We start from the raw sequence: 15,834 nt of genomic DNA on the forward strand, positions 1-15,834 counted from the left end.
TGCATTCCTGGACTCAAATGATCCTCCTGCCCCAGCCTCCCAGCCTCCCAAGTAGCTAGGATTACATGCAGACGCTACCATGCCCAGCTAATTTTTGTATTCTTAGTAGAGACGGGGTTCACCATGTTGCCCATGTTGGTCTTGATCTCCTGGACTTAAGTGATCAGCCCACCTACACCTCCCAAAGTGCTGAGATTAGGTGTGAACCACTGTGCCTGGTCATACCATTTTTTTTAGTACATAAAGAAACAGACTCAGGGTTTTTAAGTGGCTTGCCCAATATCCAGCAGTCAGTAAATGATGTGGCTAGATTTGAAATTAGGATTGCTTGCAATGTTTCAAAGTCTATTTTTCAACAATATTGAATGTTGCTTGAAATCGGAAAATTCTTCTTTAGTTACATAATGTTTCTTGGGTACCTCACGAAGTTGTTCCACCAGCTCTTTCTCTTCTCTCATCTGCTCCATTTTCCTCCGGATTGTAAACTGTGGGTCTATAGATTCCAAATTTCTCTGAGGTCTTAGAAACACTATAATAGAAAGGGAAAAAATGCCTTTATGTAGTGCCTTGTCCAAGTTGCCACACAGGGCTATTCATGTTCAAATAAAACAGCATGTTAATTTATCCAAAATAATTCATTTACCACTCAAAGAAACAAATTCCAAATCCATAAGAAAAGCCTGGCTCAAATATTTTAAAAGAGATTATGTATTAAATTATACTAGGTTGCATTCTTCGGTGATAATAAACTGAACCCAGGGCAAGGTCTGGGTAACTGGGATCATTCCAAGCCCCCTGTGTGACATGTCCTGCTTCATTCATCTTCCCACGGTTTCCATTTTAATTTTTAATTTACACTCAATCCTTCCATTAAATTCAGATAATTTATTTCAAATACGGCTCTAGAGTTGTATATATTAAAAATAAGCACAAATTAATGTTTTTCTTGGCATAAGCCTGAATTAAGAACTAAGTGATGATTACATATTTGAGGGTACAAAGGAAAAATTCTGCCTTGGGCCAGCTCTTTGGAGATGAGCAAGGACTCCTTTTAGGAAGCCTGGCAAGATTAGAAGTAGCTAAAGAGCTCATGGTTGGCTTCAGGTTCTTGAAGTCACGACCTCCAAGAATAGTAACTAACAGCGGTGCTCCCTCTGAAATGAGTTGAGAAAACACATGCCCTTACCTCTAAAAGGAAAACATCTTTTAAAGACCAATCAAGAAGGTAAGTAAAGTTCTATGTACTGGAGAATGACTACAGCAAGAGTTTTAATTGATTTTTTAATGATACAAAGCCCAGGGCAGATTTAGACTTGAGGTTTTTTTCCCTAGAAATGTCTATCCTAGTCTGTCGACTTTCCTTGCACATACGATGGATCCAAGAGCTGTTCAGAGCCTTGGTTCCTCCATCCTATAGACTTTCAGCTTGAGGTGGGGAGGGAAAGTCCTTCAGAACATTTTGGGCAGAGAACGCCAATGTTACAAATCCATACCACAGAGAAGGCTGCATGGCGAACTGCGATTGCAGAAGTTTCAATCATAATAATTTAAACAACACTGAATAAGAAAGATTGTGCAATTTTTATTCTACCCTGACATACATTTCCTGTGGACCATTTTAGAAATGATTTCAATATTTCAGATTTCTAGAAATTAAATATGATTTACAAATAGAATACTTTGGATGCGAAGAGCTGAGTCCACTCAGTGTAATCAAAAGTCCTGTGCTCGCCTAACTACCATATTTTAATCTCAATTTGTACCTTTGAACATGCTTCTCACGTCTCAGTATTTTCTTTCTAAACTAGTTCTAAGATGTTAGAATTAGCATTCTGATGCTGTAAGAAGATGAGGAAGTTGACATATTTTAAAACGGTGACTTAGAGTTAATAGAGAAAGAGGATGATTTACGGTACACAAGGCCTGCCACCTTGTGGAATCTCAAAGAGGAGTCAGCTTGCGGCCTGGGGCCTCTGCTGGGAGCCACTGAGGGAAGTCACAGGCAAAGGGCGCCACAGGCAGTCACGGGAGGGTTGTCACCAAGTCTCACAAAACCCAGACCTCACAGGATGTAGAACCAATTATTTAAAAAGTAAAGCCAAGGTCAGTTAAAGGAGGACACAGTGACCAGCCAGGGAGACATGAAAAGTAGTTCACAGAGAAAAGGGAACAGGACAAATCTGACAAATTAGGATGCATGGAAGAAACTGGAGAATGCATCAAACTTGATGCAATTTCAAGCAAAACCAAAAGAGAAATATCCAAAAATATAAAATCTAGAACGAATTTGCACCACCAAATTTACCAAAAAAAAAAGGCCAAGGAATGCAGATAGAGTTGGATAATACACACATAAGCCAGCAAGGGGCGCCTCAACACCACTGAAACAAATCGAATGTTTTCTTTGGAGCTGTTATTTTCCTTTGCCTTTTTTCTGGGAGTAATCTTATCTAATAATATTTTCAATATGTTTTTACTGGCAGATTTTAATCTGAATATGAAACTATCAGGAAGTTAAATGAACCATGAGCTTTTCTGTTCAACACCATGTTGCCCTATGAGAGCCCTGTGTGAGGTATCAGGATAATGAAATGGTGTCTGGGTTTTACTTTCCTGGGATCATTTTTAATTTTGCATTCCTTTGTATCTTAAAAATACAATATGCATGCCTGGGCATCTGCTCTATGAATATTAAGCAAACAAAAACTGTTTTAAAAAAATACTTGAACACTTTTTAAAATGATCACTTCAAATATACATAAAATTATCAGAAATAATGACTATTTCCCTGTATTAGTTTTCTAAATGTATTTGTTACTATGACATATAAGAGAACTTAAGGCAATCTCCTTCGGCTCATAATAAATCTACCAAGTACAAAAGTGTTTGCTTATGTTGCTGGGTTTGTTACGACAGAATAACTTTACTGGGACCATTAAAGTACCTCTAATTAAATTACCTGCAGTTTTATCTCTTCTTTCAAGTCCTATTTAAATAATAAATCCTGTGACCAGTCTGGGTCCAGGCTTCAGGAAATTGATCTACAAAAGAATTATTCTGGTTTTCCTTAATTTTCATGTCGCTAAATTTTAAGAGCTCCCTTACTTAAAGTTTAACTTGAGGCCATGAGACAATATTAAGAAGTAGCATCCACTGTGAGCATGTATTTTTCAAATCAAATGCTCCTGTAACTGTTCAAGTGTAAGTAAGAAAAAAGAAGGGTAAGGGAGCAGAGTGAGTGTGTATTATGAGTGGGTTGAAAGAGATGAAGAGGTAGGTGATTGTTTTTTGGCAAGGAAGTGAGGGCACACAGTCTCACTCAGCTGCCGAGGCTGGAGTTCAGTGGTGCAATCTCGGCTAACTACAAGTTTAATCACCTGGGCTCATGCAATTCTCTCATCTCAGCCTCCCGAGTAGCTGGGACCACAAGCCTACACCACCATGCCTGGCTAACTTTTGTATTTTCAGTAGAGACAGGTTTTCACCATATTGCCCAGGCTGGTCTCGAACTCTTGGACTCAAGTGATCTTCCTAGCTCGGACTCCCAAAGTGCTGGGATTATAGGTGTGAGCCACTGCACCTGGCCGAGGTAGGCAATTTAAGATGAAAGAAAAAAATAAGTTCTGCTTAAACTAAGCCTATAGTTTAATCACTGTATGTTATATAAATATTTCTTTTTATTTTTATTTCTTTTGATATGGAGTCTCGCTCTAGCCCAGGCTGGAGTGCAGTGGCACAATCTTGGCTCACTGCAACCTCTGCATCCAGGTTCAAGTGATTCTCCTGCCTCAGCCTCCCAAGTAGCTAGGATTACAGGCGGCTGCCACCACGCCTCGCTAATTTTTGTATTTTTAGTAGAGACGAGGTTTACCATGTTGACCAGGCTGGTCTTGAACTCCTGACCTCAAGTGATCCACCTGCCTCAGCCTCCAAAGTGCTGGGATTACATGTGTGAGCCACTGTGCCTGGCATAAATAACGGTTAAAGAATAGAAAAGTACATATATGTAATTTATTTAGCAAAAGAGATAAGCATAGACCCTGCAGGGGATAATGAAATGCTTATGCAAAATATTGAATTAATCCTTGCAGATAGATATAGGTCAAATTCCACTGACCTTTCCATTATTTTCTGCCTTTTCCTCCACTCTTTTCCCCATCCTCATCTCTCAGTTGGGAGTAATCTCTGTCCTCTGTGAGCATACAAAATTTTTTTATCTGTGTCTGTCCCATGGCACTCACCACTTTGTCTTACAGTAGAGTGATATTTCACTCCATTATGGATGTGTAAACGTTTATGTCTATTTCCAACTTGTATCCTCTACTCCTGCCCCACAAAGCAGTGAGTTGAGCAGAATGAGTTTGTTGAGTGAGTAAACAAAACAAGTGTTTCAAATACTCCCTCATTTAAAGCTCAGTTTATTTGGAGAGCATCCTTGCAAATATAATTCTATTCTGATAATCAGCCACCTGAGATTTTCCTCTTATGAATAATCTAAATTAAGTTTCCAGGTCTGAATGCATTAGACTCTGAAATGAAAGCAGAGAGATTTGGCTGTCTCTTTCAGAGCTGCATCCATAGTAACGAGCATCATACATAGCACATAACAGGCACTCAACAGACGTTTAAAGATGTGTACAAGAAACCATTTATGTACTTGTTGTGAGAACATCTTTGGGTTAAGCAAACAAAGAAAGTCTTTTGCTCTAAAAATTACCCAAATGCACTTTATCATTTAATTATTGCATGAAATGCACTCTTCATATAAAAAATATTTATACCTAAATTTAACTCAATGAAAGGAGATTTCTTCTCTGTGGAAACATGAAGTTTTAAAATTTAGCTCTTAACTTCTCTTTGGAAGTTAAGAACCTGAACTGGACGTGATGTTTAAGATATACAAACTCAAAGACAGTAATATCTTGGCTTTGAAAAAGTATCTTGAGCTTTAGATCCAGGCTACTGTGAATCAGAATTCTTACTAGCTGATTCATTCATTAACTTCTGGCGCCTAAAGTTGAATTAGACACATTCTCTGTCCTCAAAATGCTCACATTTCTTCTCTATGGTCTTGGACAATTTACTTAACCCAGTGACTTTCAACCTTACTTGAACACCACATAACATCACATAAAAAAAGTGAAACAAATGATCAGGACTTAGACTCAATGCTACACCAAAGAAATGAGCATTTCTGACTATGGGCCCTAAATGACTACAGATTTACAGAATGCCCAGGTGATTCTAATATAGAACCAGAGTTGAGAACCACTAAAAAGCATCTTATATCCTCAGTTTCTTCATTTTTGTAATGGGAAAAAGAACATCTATAGTGCAAGATTATTGTAAAAATGTAAGGAAAATATCTGTAAATTGGCACAAGATGGATGGTTATTTCAGAGACGAATGTAAACTAGTCCATTCATCCATTCTCTGGTGATAAAGGTTAATTTTCAATAAGTATAAATTAGCATCTACCAATTCACTGCAAAGAAAAGAGAAATTATGACCCCAAAGAAGATAGAAATGGTTCTTAACATCAAAGTGAAGAGGAAAGATTCAGTAAGAGGACACAAGGACGGGGGAAGAGCAGAAGTTAAGCTATCAGGTTAAAAACAGAGGTTAAACCTGTCCCATCCCTCTCCAGGGGTGGGTCCAGACAAACCTACAGACAAACTTCCAAAACCTCCTTCATCTACCTTATGGGGCAGAACTTTAGGGACTTTGAGACCTTAAACACCCAAGGACTTTCTACCCAGTTTGTCATTTAAAAAAAAAAAAAATCTGTCTGAAGAATACATTTTAGAGAAAGTGGGGAATTTAAAATGAGACAGAATGGGAATAAATGTTTGAAAGAATTTAAATAAAAGGATAATTTTACATAAAGCAAGACAGTGAGCAAGACATGGAAAGGACAACTTTACCAAAAATAGTAACTAAAAAGTATAAATAAAAGACAAGTTACATTATGTTAAGCTGAGCTGGTAATAAGATGATTTTTATTTATAAAGGTTATTTACAAAGATAGCAGCCAATATTAAATAATGGAGAAAATATGAGGAAACAAAACTGATGTAATCAGCTTTGAAATGCCAAGAGAGGCCCCGAATAGGATCTTCTACTTAAAAGGAACCAGTAAGAACAACATAAAAAGTAGTCTGTGTTCCTTTCCCAGCATTAGCTCACAGACCTGTGAACATACAGTGCAGTTTCTTTAATTAAAAAAAAAAAGCATTAGAAAACATATTTCAATCACATTTCAAAGTTTAGAACAAAGAAAATGAAGATAAACATAAAAGTCAGATCTGGGAACCTAAACAAATATTTGTAAAGACTATTTCTATACAGAAGATTTTCTGAGGCCCAGGGCACAGTAGAGACAAATTGCAAATAGGGGGAAATGTCAGTATCTGACATGATTGACTGAACCATGAGTATTGAAAACAATGATTTCGTTATTATTGTGGTACAACATAATAGCTTCATGTGAATCCCTAGAATTTTTACTCATAGAAAAAATAATAACTATTTCAAGGTTATTTTATTTTTAGAAGGATTTCCACGATAATTATTTTCTATGAAATTTTCAGGATTTTTATTAAAATGAGGGCAGCCTGATCGTAGATGTGGCAGAGATGATTCCAGAGTTGGAAACCCTGGTGTGGCTTCACCTCCACCACTACACCATAGTGTAACCCAGGCAACTCACCTCACCTTTCTGGTTTTAGGCTGTTCATTTATAAAGATAGAAATTTTACTGCTACATAAGAAGTCTAATTCTTTCCCAGCCTAAAAAAAAAGGTTCGTTGGTTTCAGATATCATTCCTAAGGAAATACCAAACCACACATAAATCTTTCATTCTAGGCTTTATTTCCTTTAAACAACATTAGACCCATAAATAGCTATGCTTTCTGAAAAATAAAAATGCCTCCCTCCTGCATTCGAAAAAAAAATTTAAGTGAAAAAGAAGTTTATCAAGAAAGTTTCCATTTAACCGTCTTCAACTTCCAAAATTGAAAACTGGATGGTATAAGGAGGGCCTTTTGTTTTGTAACTGTTGCTTTTTAATCCTATTTATTTTCAGTTTAAAAATTTAGAAATCTATGAAATATTAAAATTCCTTGTATAACTACTCTGCCAAAATATATATTGTCCTTCTCCATAAGGAAATTGTAAATGCATTTTTGGTTGAATTTTAACCAGAAATCACAGCAAGTGTTTTATATACATATTTTCCAGGTATTACATATAACATACTTAGATGAAAAGGTAAATCTTTTCAGAAAACGTATCTTCCCGTTGTGTTTGTATTGGGGCTATACCCTGTAACTCACTACTCTTCCCTATAAATCACATTATCTGTTTCACTTAACTCCACTGCAATGACTTTGTATTCTGAAGTAAAATGTTTAAAATCTGAAGATTTCAAAGACTAGAATGAAATTAGACTAGAGTGGAGATTAAGATATCGGTGGTATGTAGATCTAAATAATTATATTTTATTGTAATCTCTTAGACTGCATAAGATTCGAAATTAAAATACATTCACAGAAATACTAGCTGAGTATCCTCGATTTTTTATTTACACATTCGATTCTCAGGCCAAGTTACTATTATTGAAAGTCAAAAAGATGAACTTATACTCAAGAAGGTATCAAAAGTCAAAACATGCCAATAATTTGGAAAAAAAAGAAGGCAAATCATTTCTCAACATTAACATTATTTTCAATGCAATAATCTAGGATCAGCCATGGTACATTTTAATTACCTTAGAAATCTCACATGGTAAGCATAAATAATACAATATCAAACTCTAGAACCATTTAGTTTAGATGCAGGAACAAGCAGAGATAATCCAAATGTGCAAACCCCAAATATTTGTAAACAAGCAAACAAACCAAAACACCCAAGCAGAAAAGGGTAGAAAAGAAAGTATTATAATGCCTTCCCCAAATCCAGAATAGTCAAGTTAATTAAACTGGACATTGACAAACTGCTAAAGAACAATCCACATGCACTTTTCTGGACTTCACTTTCCAGGCTTATACATTATTTCTTGTACCAAGCATGCAGGTGAATATGCTCTATCTTTAGCTTCACAGAGATGAATATTCAATATACGCATTGGCTGATTAATGAGAACATTGGAGAAGAGGTACAAAGCCACCTACCATTGTCACTGTCTCCTTCAGATGGAACACTGTAGCTAGAGCTGTCCCATGTCTGTGCCTGTGTAAGTGTGTTGAAGGAGATAGGAGGAAGAATGAGGGCTGGGTCTGCAGGGGAGCCAGAGAGCCAGTCCGCGTACAGTTGCACAAGGACCAGGAAAAACCAAAGGGGCGGCAGCATTTCACAAATGGCATAGGGTTTGCATGGAAATGAAGAGTGGATTTCATTTATATGGGGTTTAATTTCAAATGCACAATATAGGAGAAGAATGAAAGATGGTGCATGGAATAAAAAGAATGATAAAAACTGAGTGTTAGTACCCATCAATCATACACTTTGCATGCAGTTCATATTGTTAATCTTAACAGTTCTGCAAGCCCACAGACTTAGAGTACTAATGAATCAGGTCAGCAGAAAGAAAGGGTACCCATAGGTTAGGTAGATAAAAAGCAGAAGACCTACCAGATACCGTTCTCAAAGACTTTCTAAAAAACTAACCATCTTAGCAAATATTTCCCCCAAAAATTGGTCAAATAGGACAAAGCATAATATGCAAATATATCTATTATTTAGAAATTAAACTATTAAAAAAACCGTTGTTTACCATTAGTGATTTTTTTTCCTCCAAAGCAATGTAAAATTTCTTTTTAAAGACATCTGTAGGTCTATTGACATGCTTTATTGATAGCTGAATTTAACTAATTATTTTCTTGATCCTGGACATACCTCTCAATACTGTTTTCAATATTGCTCATTTGAAAAACAAAAAAACAAAAAATATTGGACACTAGTACAGTCTATTTAAAAACAAATCCAATTAACCAACAGAGAGATCAATCAATTTCAAGAACTTCTGAGTTGGTCTTATGAAATAACGACTCTTATTTTTACACTAAATATCCATATGGCAATTTCACATTTAGGAAAGTCTATATAATTTTTAATTCAAACATAAGGCAAGGGTCAGTAGAATAAGTAGATATAGTTCTAGAAATAAATATTTGAGGGTGAGCAGTTGTGTTTCTTTGGGAGGAAAACATAGAAAGAAATGTTTGTTTTGAAGAAAACTGTCAGCCTACTTTAAGAATCTAAGTTCTTATTTCAACTTGCTAATTTGAGCAGTCTGTTTTTATAACACAGAAATCACATAAATCTGCATGCTTTCAAAATAAAAATTAATTGGCTTTAAGCATTCTAAAGCTACTTGATCAAAAATGGTTTCTATCTTTTAAAACTACATGTTTTCCAGCTAAAATTACTGTCTATATTACTTTCCAGAAAATGTGAAAAACACATTTAAGCATATATGCTATAATATTTTTAAATTAGTAAATAAAATGAAAAAAAATCCCCATACATAATGCAAGTTTTGTAAAGTTCCCACATGCCACTTGATGTTCCTGAAGATAAATAGCATTATTTACAGCAACTGAACTCCAGTGAGCTTTCAACAACAAGAACAATTTCCGCATTGGTTAGTCAGCATTATAGGAAGGCTGGAAGCTTGGAGAGAAAATTAACTTTGTTTTCTGCTGTTCAGAATAAAAGCTCCATTTATTTTTCACCGCTACAAAGAATGTGAAATGGTTCAACAGCGACAGTACAATGTAAACCCTAACTGTAATAAGTTGAGTTTGGACTTCATAAAAAGAATTAAAAAGTCACCAAAATAATTCTACAACTAAATTGCAAGTTGTACATTCAAAACAGTATTATTCTCTGAAGATCCATTCAACTTTTGATTTGCTCAATCACACCATATTTTTGAATTCTGTAAAACTGGCTGTGAAGATTAAGAGACAGTCTGAAGCTCAATCTGAGGTCCTCAGTGTGTAGAGTAAGTCTCCTGGCGGGTCGTCACTGAAGGCACAGATGAGGTGTGCCTGAACTCACCTCCATTCCACCCAGGACACAACCGAGACCATGGAAATGAAAACCAGCCAAGGGCCTCAGCCCAGAACTGATCACATTTGCTTAGTTCCAAACATGAGAAGGCCAGCCATTTGAGTTTGTTTCATGTACAATTTGGTTCTCCATAAAACACTCACTAACTCTTGTCACACTAAAGCACTTTCTCAAATGGCTTTTTTCCTATAGCGCATTGAAACTGCCAGGAAACCATTACACCTGGCCACTTGTTACCCATCAATCAACCTGCCCAAAGAATGAAAAACATTTCCTTTATTAAAGAATCATCTTTGTTCTTCCTATGGGTGCCTTTTTGCAAAATATACACATGAATAACCTCTACTGTTGTTCAAAATGCTTTACTGGAGAACTCAAGAAGATCTGAGTTCCTTACCAGCTTTTACTTAAAAATGTTCTTTATTAGCATTTGCTTAAAAGCATGAGTAGTAAGTATAGACTAAATACCAAAGAGTTAAAAATATTAAAACAAAGAAAGACATAAAAGAAGAAAGATTAGCACCAGAACTTCAAATAAATGGGGAAATCAGAAGAATCTAATTTTTCTATACAGTCCTTCTTTTGAAAAGCAACCATTATTGTGTACATCACTATAATTTACTTCTGGAAATAAACTAATAACAAATTAAAATAAAATAGGTAATATAAGCAGAATGCGTTCTCAAAAGACTTTTTAAAAAATACTCCTGACCACTCATGCAAGCCTTGAAATGACCACCCTGTTATGTGAGTAAACACACAGAACCTACCAGGCTCAGAAAGCAAATGAGGATGTCTCAGAAAGAAGTCACTTTTCCAGAGGCAGGTTGCCCCTTAACTCAGCCGAGCACCAGGAACCACTGGGGCCAAAAGGGCAGCTATTTTATCTTCCTTAGGTAAAAAAAAATCAATAGAGTATTTCTTCCCCGTTACATGCTCCCACCACCTTTTTTTCTTTGCTCTGATTCAAACGAAGACAGGATATCCACTACTGATAATATGAACTTAGCTGATTCACTGAAAACAAAGCTACAAACTCTGGCCTCCCCTAGCTATTGATGCCAGGATTTCAGCTCAGCAGAACTGACAGGGATGTGCACATTGATAATGCATACACTTAAAAGGCTCAAGAGAAAGCTATGAGTTATTTAGTGTAAGAATGGGCTGAGGATTTCATTTACCTGATCGAGGCTTCAGGCCAAATGGAGCTGTGCTGTTTGTGGTAGGAGAGACTGCAGGAGAGTTCTCTCTAATCTGTGGTGTTGTAAAGAAAGAAAATTAGAAAAAAATAAAAGAGGGGGGGAAACAGAAGGACTATGCACATGGTTTTTCTATATTCAAGGATCATAACAAAACGACTCCCTTTTCGCATTTGCTGCTACGTGATGAAGTCCTGGCTGAAAAAATCACTTTGGAAAGATGTTAAATGGTATAACCAACAGAATGTTGTTTTAGAGTGACCCACTCAATTTTTTTTCCATTTTAAGAATATTTTATAATGATGACATTGGCAATCTTCTTGCATAGTTGTGCGCACAGGTGCATGCACACACATCTATCCACTTATATCCAAAAGACGGCACATGTGATGAGGAAACAGATCATACTGAACTCAGTGATACTGACCCAGTGAATGGAGAACAAGACATTCTAAATGTTGCCTATTTAAGTGATCTTCATTCTGTTTCCTGTAAAGATGTTCCCATATTCGGTTTTTAAAAATATATCTCATAAAAATTAATATTTAATTATTAATAGGACCAGATAAAGCTATGGTAGCTAATGAGAGTTACATGGATTTCTCCACTCTTCAATTAATTAATTAATCACAACAATCTTAGCTAACATATTTCTATAAAAGATATTCCAATCCTGCCTTCAAGAAATACCTCACCTTCAATTAATCTTCAAGAAACTTACCTCATTTGGAGAATACTGACTCCCGTTACTATGTGATGTTCGATCACTTTGCACCTGAAAGAAGAAGGAGAAAGCATGGTATATTCCATTGCACTGTGAAACTGTTGAGGCAAGAATTGCATCTTTCTTACTGCCATCATGCCCCTGGTCCATAGGTACACAATGAATATCTGTTGAATAAATTACTGTGTTCAGTAGCTAAGTAGACAATACTCATATGTTCTGAAAACATGCAGCTGTATTCATAGAAAAATACATCTAAAGTGTTATACAAACCAAGATAAAGAATTTCCCAGAGCAAATAATTCACTCCAAAATATCTGTGGACGTCAGCTCACTTTGCTAGGTTATAAAGTTGCTAGGTTATAAAGTCCCATTCTCATTTTAATTATAGTTCTTAGAAATGGTCTAAGGTAGTACTTCCTAAATATGCAGAATCACATTGGGAGCATTCAATAAATACACATCTGGACCCCAAATAAACTGAGCAAATATGTTGTCAGTCCAACATCAGATTGTTTTGGCAACTCTGGTTAAGTGAAAAAATTATAAATTTTTTCTGTCATAAAATGTGCAGGATTTATAACTGGTCATGGAGAAAAGTCAAGATGACATCATGATTTCCAGAAGGAATGACTGGGTAGGTGATAGCTTCACTGAATACTGGGGGGAATACAGGAGCAGTTCAAGAAGTTGATGCTATCAGTTTAGCTATATAGAGGAGAAACTTATGGGGCAGGGAGATAAAATCTGAATACTGGGGTATAAGGGAGAACTTAGGGCATCAGCTACAGGTTTCAAAGTCATTATTATTTATGGGGTGCCTGAGTCCGTGAGGGTGGCCAGATGGTCCAGAGAGACAATGAAAAAGTTGAAGAATTGGCTGAGAGCAAAATCCTGTAAAACCAGCATGAAAGAGACACACAGAAACAAGGAGCCAACAAGAGACACACTCTAGTTTCTTACCCAGACCTGCCTTCTTTGTAAGGTAGTCAAGACCCTCCTGATCCTCCCTAATAAAAACTTGGGCATTAGCTCATATAAACACCTTCATACATGCCACCAAATTATTATACATTTAAGATACCTGTTCCTATTCATTGCTGAGGAGTGCTATTTAAAAAATCTTCCCACCTTTGACATAAATCCAAGGGAAAACCGTACTTTTAGAATAAAATGTCACTCATGTCCTCACTCAAGTAATGGCTTTGCTAGAACTGCTAACAAGTAACTTCACGTTTGATTCATTCTATAAGCAATTCTTTCCTCTTGCTTGCCCTATCGTCTCCAAGAGCCTTCCCCATTCAATATTATTTATGTATGAGCCATGCAATTTGCAATTCTCCACCCACACTTGATGTGGGCAGTCATCTATAGTGTGTTTAAAGTCAGATCATGTGATGTGCCACCAGTGACAAACCGCTTCATAATCCTGGCCTCCCCTTTCCACGTGGCTCCCACACTGAGCTGATTCCCTAAAGCCACGTTGTTTTGCTTAACACAGCCTCCTGGCTACAGGGCCAAACCCCAAAATGCCCAAAGTCTCAGTTTACTTTCCTCTCCTTAAACTCTACCCCTTTCCCAGTGTCTCTGAACACCTAAAACAAACTCAGGATCTTATGTTCTTCTCTAAATTTTTCAACATCTAAATCTTCTTTACCCCACCAAAAAAAAAAAAGTCTTTAAAGTGAGGACAACTTCACAGCCTTCATCTTCCAATCCTCTACACAAAAACAAAGCTGAATCTAGCACAGTCACTCAACAAATACTAGCTAAATAAATTAATACAGGACTACACTGAAAGGTGTTACTTTCTGCTTGAATGAGACAGAAGAAAGAATATAAAAATAGCTAAATCGTAAGTAAGGATCATATTTTAGCACTGCATAATCCTTATCATTGGCCCTATGAATTCCCTACTTTCTTTTCTTTTCCTGTGACTTCCTTTTTATATCAGCTTTTTAAAATCATAGAGATGTGTCTGCCAAGGACAGAAAATTGCTCTAGAGAAGGAAGACAAGGAGTGAGAATTCCTTATACCAAATACTCCTCTTTCAACCAAAAAAAGAAAAGAAAACCCTTATGTTAAAATAGAACAAAACACTGTAAGTTGGAGACAGAATAAAAATATCTTTTTTTTTTCTTGAGGTTTTCTGTCTTCTAGGGACTCCCAAAATTATGAACACAGGCATATATACATTTTTAAAACTATGAGAGTGAAAGTTCAAACTCATTTTAAGTAGCATGCTAAAATAAAGGTGCTAAGGAAGGTTGGACCTGGTATATTCTGTGAGTACAGAGGAGTAACACAATCTGCCCAGTTAGAGCAGAAAATTCATTCCAGAGGCAAGTGTGCAGTAGCTGGCCAGGAGGCCCTCACAGCACTGAGCACAGCGCCTGTACAGAGCTGCAGCTCAACACCTACCGGCTTAATGGCCTTGGCTGATGGAAAAAACAGACTCTTCATTAGAGGGAAGCCGGGCTGGCCTAACTGACCAAATGATTGATATATGACTTGGAAGTCAAGTTTCCTACTTTAGGAGGATATAGTCTTTTCCACATAATATAATGGAAGCAAGCATGGTTTAACTTCAGGAAGAACCCATGAAGCTTTAGGAGCATGTGGAAAAGTATCAGATGGTTTTCAATTTAGACAAGCACAAGGAAATGAATTTAGAGGAACATAATATACACTTTCCCTAAACGATGGAGTGTTTACAGCTATTAGTTAAGACCCAGAGATCTGTACATCAAATAAGCAGTACAATGAAATTTTGCTGATCAAACCCTAATCCTTATCATCTAATTTCCTATCTCTTTCCCTTTCTTCTTCCCGCCCTTCTAGGAATCCTCATTAACTACTGACTGTGTGCCAGGTACTGATTTGGGTCCCATTTCGAGTGAGAATCCTAAGGGTTTGTGCTACGCAATGAGAAACACAAACAACAGGAGAAATAAAGAGGAGATCAATAAACAGAAACTGACTTTGAAAATCTAGAACTGACTGCAAAGATAAAGTTCACCTTTGCTGATGGGAAAATGGGAGGAAGCTCTACATAAAATAGTCTTGGACTGATATTAAGGTAATGTGATATTTAAACATTCCTTCCCAAGCCACCAAAATGCTTAGTAACAGTAGCAATTCCCAATAACCACTGGAATTGGGTAGTTAGTAAATCAGTGCTTATATTGCTATTAAATTAAAAAATGGGATGAAAACTAGACCTAGATAAAACTATGAACTAGGCTCAGTCTGTATCTAGTATATACCCATCCCTTGTTCCTTCCATCCCCATTCACATTACTGGAAGCATTGCTTATGCACATGGAAGTATCATGACTTCTCTTCTTCTGCCAAGATCTGCTCTGAAGGAAAGGTTTGATGCAATCAGGCACCACTAAGGCTTGTAAGCATGACAGGACTCAGCATTGCCCCTGTTCTACAGCATGAAAAGGCAGTATGCTGCAGTGGGCAAGCAGGGCCTAGCCTTTCACATGCAAGTGACCTAGCCAGTCACTTGACCTTGAGCTTAAGTCCTGCATCGTCACTCAGGCATGGTAACTCCTACTTTTCACTTACATCATATCTAGAATGTAAACTCCTAGGTGTAGGACCTCTGTGTCTTTAATGCTACCTTCTCAGTGTCCAGAGTGGTGTTTGACACATGGGAGGCAATCAACGAATATTTGTTGAAGAAATGAAATGACAACAACTTATGTAAAATACAAAGCACATGTATTTTACATACACAAAGCACATGTTTTTTAAAAATCAGGAATATATACATGTTAGTAGAAGACAAAATTATTGGAATGACCATCCAATGGTATGTTAAAAA

At 36.7% G+C, this 15,834-nt stretch overlaps 1 protein-coding gene across 8 annotated transcripts in view; it reads right to left on the reverse strand.

Moving 5' to 3' along the window:
• LRCH1 (leucine rich repeats and calponin homology domain containing 1) overlaps positions 1-15,834 on the reverse strand; it is a 221,492-nt gene that overhangs the window by 39,856 nt on the left and 165,802 nt on the right. For 4 of the 8 annotated variants that reach the window (XM_035298375.3, XM_008992173.5, XM_008992167.5 and 1 more), the window contains exons 14-17: positions 11,996-12,049; positions 11,257-11,329; positions 8,173-8,277; positions 420-529 (exon numbers count right to left, since the gene is read on the reverse strand). In XM_035298375.3, the coding sequence (XP_035154266.3) occupies positions 420-529; positions 8,173-8,277; positions 11,257-11,329; positions 11,996-12,049 (342 nt within the window). The remainder of the gene's footprint in view (positions 1-419; positions 530-8,172; positions 8,278-11,256; positions 11,330-11,995; positions 12,050-15,834) is intronic. The other 4 variants (XM_002742680.6, XM_008992188.5, XM_008992184.5 and 1 more) reach the window with 1 other exon arrangement.

This window comes from Callithrix jacchus, chromosome 1 (assembly GCF_049354715.1).
Source record: "Callithrix jacchus isolate 240 chromosome 1, calJac240_pri, whole genome shotgun sequence".
NCBI lineage: Eukaryota > Metazoa > Chordata > Mammalia > Primates > Cebidae > Callithrix > Callithrix jacchus.